The 5,481-nt window shown below is 47.1% G+C and overlaps 2 protein-coding genes across 2 annotated transcripts; one reads left to right on the forward strand and one right to left on the reverse strand.

Moving 5' to 3' along the window:
- The first annotated feature begins 107 nt into the window (after positions 1-107).
- LOC106804191 (transcription factor MYB108-like) lies at positions 108-650 on the forward strand. The gene has a single exon (XM_014804827.1). It carries the CDS (start codon positions 108-110, stop codon positions 648-650), a length of 543 nt encoding a protein of 180 aa, XP_014660313.1.
- Positions 651-1,337: 687 nt separating this feature from the next.
- On the reverse strand, positions 1,338-5,192 carry LOC101758876 (bystin). The gene is made up of 10 exons (XM_004959991.2): positions 4,718-5,192; positions 4,489-4,615; positions 4,240-4,291; positions 3,832-4,159; positions 3,389-3,468; positions 3,256-3,303; positions 2,551-2,697; positions 2,110-2,182; positions 1,918-1,990; positions 1,338-1,749 (listed from the first exon to the last, which is right to left on the reverse strand). Exons 1-10 carry the CDS (start codon positions 5,102-5,104, stop codon positions 1,670-1,672), a joined length of 1,395 nt encoding a protein of 464 aa, XP_004960048.1. The 5' UTR covers positions 5,105-5,192; the 3' UTR covers positions 1,338-1,669.
- Between the last annotated feature and the right edge of the window lie 289 nt (positions 5,193-5,481).

Here is a 5,481-nt window from a genome sequence, read left to right on the forward strand (position 1 = left end):
TGGAGAGGGTGGTGGCGAGCGAGCCGAGGAGGGTGGCGTTGGTGGGGTTGGGCGGGGCGTAGGCGAAGAGGATGATGACGTGGTACGCCGGCGCGACTAGGTCGAGCATGGTGCACAAGCACGCCAAGCAGCTCCGCTGCGACGTCGTGAGACACCTCTGGATGCCCCACCTCGTTGAACGCATCCAGGCCGAGTACTCCGGCGGCGCCGCCGCTGCTGGTGCCGCCGGTGGTGTCCACACGGTGGCTGTGGCGGCTGCGCCGGCGATGACTACAGCGCACGCGCCGGCCGCGTACCACCTCGGCACGTACGGCGGTCACATGCAAAGCGCCGACGACGTCGTCCCGTCGAACAAGGACTACTACAGCTACAGCGAGCCGGGCCAGGTGGCGGCGCCGGCGGCCATGAGCCCCGACGTCGCTTCCAGCACGCTGCGCTCGTCGATGACGGGCGCTTGGCACGGGGCACAGCATCATTCCACCGCGTCGGCCGCGGCCCCGACGAGCCTTCTTGACCGAGGCAGCATCGAGGAACAAAGCAACACCTCCCCGGCCCCATCCGGACGCCCTCCACCTCCACTACCAATGCTACTAGTTAGTTTTGGGCTCCTGTTGGGCTTGTGGCTGCATGCGCTCGTCTCGGACAGATGAGGGAGGGGACGAGGACGGTCGCATTCTATCTGCTTGTGCTACAGGACAGTACTCTTCCAATTCTTCCCGTTCATGTCCCCTGTCCCTGGCCCTGGCCCCTTCTTTTTTCCTGACACCTGTTACCAGCGAGCGATGCAGGTTGGTTCGGCTGCAGGCTGCAGCTTGGACCAGGAACTGCTGCTCATCCCGGCGGCCATGCTCGACGGCCACCGGACGGGGGCTCCCGACGCAGCAGCCTGCCGGAGTAAAAAATATTTCCATCACCTATAAACGTATATACCGCTTGTTTACCAATTGGTTTGCCCCCACGATTAAAAATATCTGAGTATACACGCACATACTGTAAAAAAATATTAGTACATTGCCGTGAGATAATAAAGACTAAAGGGCATGTAGTTAGTTAACCCTGGAAGAAAGTAGAAACAGGTTTCCTTTTTGTTCTTTGCCTTGCATCTCTCTGACTCTCTAATCTCGCACGACGCGCACCAGGTTTGGCCACCGAAACCACGCTCCTTTACTTTCGTAGTGGTCGTCCAGCAGGCCGGGCAAGGTGAATTTGCGCAGTGGTTGGTTACCAGTAAAAATGCACCCAAAGGAATGCCAAGTGGTGACAATACATAACTCACAATAATCAACCTTGGCACGATTCATGTCCGACTTTCAGCTGCAATTGCATAGGCAGAAGCAAAAGGGCCACAAACCATATAATCTTTTTATAACTTTAAGAATGATTCCATTCCATTGCATACAAGGAGGTACTTAACAATTCGCTAAGCAGCATCTCAAGAACAAACGAATGCCGTCAACTAACTCCATGTGTACATGTTCCAGGTCGGTCACACCACGACATATAGAGGTTAAGAGTTTAAGACAGCGTACATGGCAAATTCATTTCAAACATGTAAATGCCCATTACAGCACTTCTCTATAGTAAAACATTGGCACATTGCTCAATGAACTAGTGCAAAATTCGACAATGGGGAATGCCACACTCAGCAGTGGATAAAATTTCGAACAGTCTAGTCCTCCTCCATTGGCACTTGTGGTACGTCCCACTTATCTTCCTCGATAGGTTTTGTGATGACGGAGATAGGCGAGGGTAAGAACAAAACGTTAAGGAAATAATCAATATGACAGCTGAGCAGCATTTTGTTTTAAGCAAAGAACTGAGCAGCAGAAATTTTCAATTTCACAAAATTGAAATAAGTATTTTCTATTCAACTGAATATAGAATGAATGTAAAAGAAGGCATGCACTGAAAGGATATAAGTCTGCAAATTGGAATCCTTTTCACCCCTGTTGCAGCTGCCCCGAAGTTCCCTACGAATTTCTGGAGTAACCTATTTAGACAGAGGGGTTAAAGTTACAACTCTTAGCACATATCAGTTAACTCGACAATTCAGTAAACAGTGCTTAGTTATTCATGCATATGTATAAATGATGGGACCAAAGTAACTACCAAATAGTGCTTCTGGTGATCCAACAAACGTGCAAGTTTCTCCTTATCCTTTTTCTCCAACTCATTCTTGTATCTGTCACAAAAAAATTAGTGTGAAATACATGGGTAAACCAGTGAAAGAGTGAGCAAGGACACTTGTAAACAATCAATTCACTGTAACAAATTCATCATTGCGACTCGAGGTTGGAGTCACATAAAGCAAAGAACATGTTAGACTATATAAGTACACAGGCACAGACTTTCAAAAGAAATTTTTCCAGGTGAACACTGAACACTTTGTCCCAGCAAACAAAGACATGCATAAACTAATGGAACAGAGAACATAAAGGGAACTTCCCATATTTGAAGCATGAAAGTTATCGTGCTGTATACCAAAAATAAAAGGATAAATCGTTTCAGAATAGCAAAAACATGCTTCAATTGTAGACATTCATCACTAACCTTTCCACAAATGCGAGCAGTGATTGATGCCATATAACAGGCATGATCCTCTCATCATCAAGAAACCGCATGAAATGAGCAAGCACTGCATCAAGCGCCCGGTATGGCAAAGCATATTTCTTGTCTAGAAATAGCTTGATGAAGTAACTGCAAGAGAGCTTATATTACAGCAGCCTCAAGGTAATAAGAATAACTAAACAGTAAAAGAGATATGATACATTTAGTAAGTAAACACCATGCACCCTTTTTGTCAAATAAGGCAGCACATTATTCATGGAAACACTAGCATTGCATTGCAAAAATTTAGTTCATCATGTTATGTCACGCAGCATTACCAGAAACTTCTAATTTTACACATAACTACACAAGATGGAATTATGCTGGTGAACTGTTGTGTCCTGGGCAGAATGATAGGAAGCATTCAGAAAACTTAGGCTGCATGGAATGTAGAAGAAAGTACAGGCAAAAATAAGAAATAAAGTAAAGAAGACCGTTGAACTTTCTGCAACATGTACATTTAACAGCTTTAATAAAGATTCCAGATGCTATCCAACATATTATTATGAATAAATACACAGAAAGTTTGTTCAATAAAAAATGGTTTCTGATCACAAAGATTGAGCGTTTAGCAAAGTAGCCTAAAAAAGATGCAAAAAAATAATATACTATGAAAGAATACAAAAGATGCTGATGTGGCACACTTACCTTGTAGTGCCACAGTACTCCATCTCTGCTAGTTTCACTAGAGCTACACTGCATCCAATCAAAATACCAATTGAAAATGAGACACTAAGTCACAATCATCACGGACATGACTCATATACACTATTCAGCTGACCTTGCATGGAGAAATGGAATGGAAACTTTCTGGATAATACTTCCAATAATTACTGCTTCACGGAGGGTGCAATTCCTTTCCTGCAGTTAGGATATGAGCCTATGAAGTGGACACAAAAAGGGAGAAGCAATATCTCATTTGTGCTGCTAGACTAAATTATGATCAAAGATGCCTAATAGACATAATAATAGATGGAAGAAGCATCAGCTATCATTCAAATTCTCAAAATGACGTGTTGGACAATATAATTCTTTTCAATCACCAACCATCAGGAAATGTTGTCTGCCAGAATTTTAACAACATTATGTAACCAAACAAGAGATGCGATCATTCACCATCCAAACAAGCATCTGAGATATTAGTCCAGACTCCAGATAGCACTACAAAGGAAATAGATAGGCCCTATGTTCTACCAAATGTTGATCTCTGAAGAGAGCAATTACCCGACAGAGTGGCAGCAGAATACCCTTGTTAAATGCTGCAGGCTTGTAAAGAGACTTTTTGAGCGACTGGTAGAGCGCAAAATGCAGCCTCTGGTTCTGCCTTATGTCATTACGAACGCGAGGGAGCAAAATGGCTTCATAGAACCGTTCAGCATTCTTCGTATTCATGTTTGAAGAGAAGAGTCGTGTTGCTTGATATACTGCATTAGGAGACCAATTCTCCGGCTCAGTTAGTTGCAGCACCTCTGCCCAGCATTCCAATGATGGTATGCGCTTGAATGCTTTTGGAATCTTCCCACTTGTGTATCGACTTAAGAACTTCCCAACCCTACATATACAAAAGTGAGCACTGCGGAGAAACATGCAATAGTTCTTTTACAGGAATCAAGAAAGAAGGCAGTCACATACTCTTTATAAAGATCAATGATGCTGTTGTCCAATTTTACACGAGGCCGTCCTTCTGTGCAAATAAATACAAACATCAGAAATTGTACAATCAACAAGTCACTGTTTGTGACCGTTTACCAATACATTTAACTCTATTCATACCAAAAATGCAGTTGAAGCTACTAAAAAGTAGCTCACAATTTGCTGAACGAACTCTACAATTCCAAGTACGGTAAGAAGTATAATAACAGTTAAAAAGAGCATACACACCCGTTAAGACCTCGGCGTCTTTCTCTCTGATCTTCTGGAGAATGATATCGCCAAGTGTGAGCTCGGCAGCTTTGTCCTTTGACATGAAGGCAGCAAGGGCCCTCTCGTCCTCCTCGTTGATCTCCACCTACCAATACCACAAAGCCAGCAAATTCACAACTCAGACACAAGCTCAGCCACTCTGCAATAGTTAGTTACTCATTTTTAGTCTTGCAAGCAAGCCACGCACCTCGCCGCCGTCGTACTCGCTGAGCGCGTCAAACCCGTCGAACTCGTCGACGTCGTCGTCCTCGTCGTCATCAGCTGCGGGGACGAGGAAAGAGGACGACGTGGACGGCCCCGCAGCCGCCTGGGCGTTGGCGGCGGCGGCGGAGGCTGAGGGCCCCTCGTCACTGGAGTCGGCGAGCATCTCCTCCTGCTGCTGCTTGCGCGCCTCGCGGAGGATCTTGGCGCTGAGGGAGGACGGGATGGACGCCTCCTCGTCCGCCTGGTGCTGCTTGGCGGCGCCCGAGCGGCGGCGCTTGGAGGCGTCGGCGACCGCGTCGGCATCGGCGCCCAGCGGGAGGCGGTGCTTCGGCTGCTTCTCGGAGCCGGACTTGCGCTTCTTCCCCGCCATGGCTTCGCGGACTCGCTGGGGCGGCGGCGGCGGGAGAGTTAAAACCCTAGTGGTGGAGGAGTCGGGCGCGGGCGTGTGCTGTCGTGGGCTCGTGGCGGGTTTTGTTCCTCCCTGCTTTGGGCGGGGGGAACGCCGCCGGCCGAGCCGGAGCCAACTCGCTCGCTCGTGCGCACCGTGCGCTTGTATGGACATGGGCTGGGCCTGATATTACCGGCCGAGCTACTTTCAGCCCAATACTTGCCCTCTGCTGGCTTGCGTTGCGTGGCTGGCGATACGTGGTTGTCATCATTTACAGGGCAGCTTTGTTTTTTCCCTCAAAGAAAAAAAAAGGGAAAATTTCCACGTATCCGATACTGAGTCAATATTCATCTTGCAAA

Source organism: Setaria italica, chromosome III (genome assembly GCF_000263155.2).
Source record: "Setaria italica strain Yugu1 chromosome III, Setaria_italica_v2.0, whole genome shotgun sequence".
In the NCBI taxonomy this organism is placed as follows: domain Eukaryota; kingdom Viridiplantae; phylum Streptophyta; class Magnoliopsida; order Poales; family Poaceae; genus Setaria; species Setaria italica.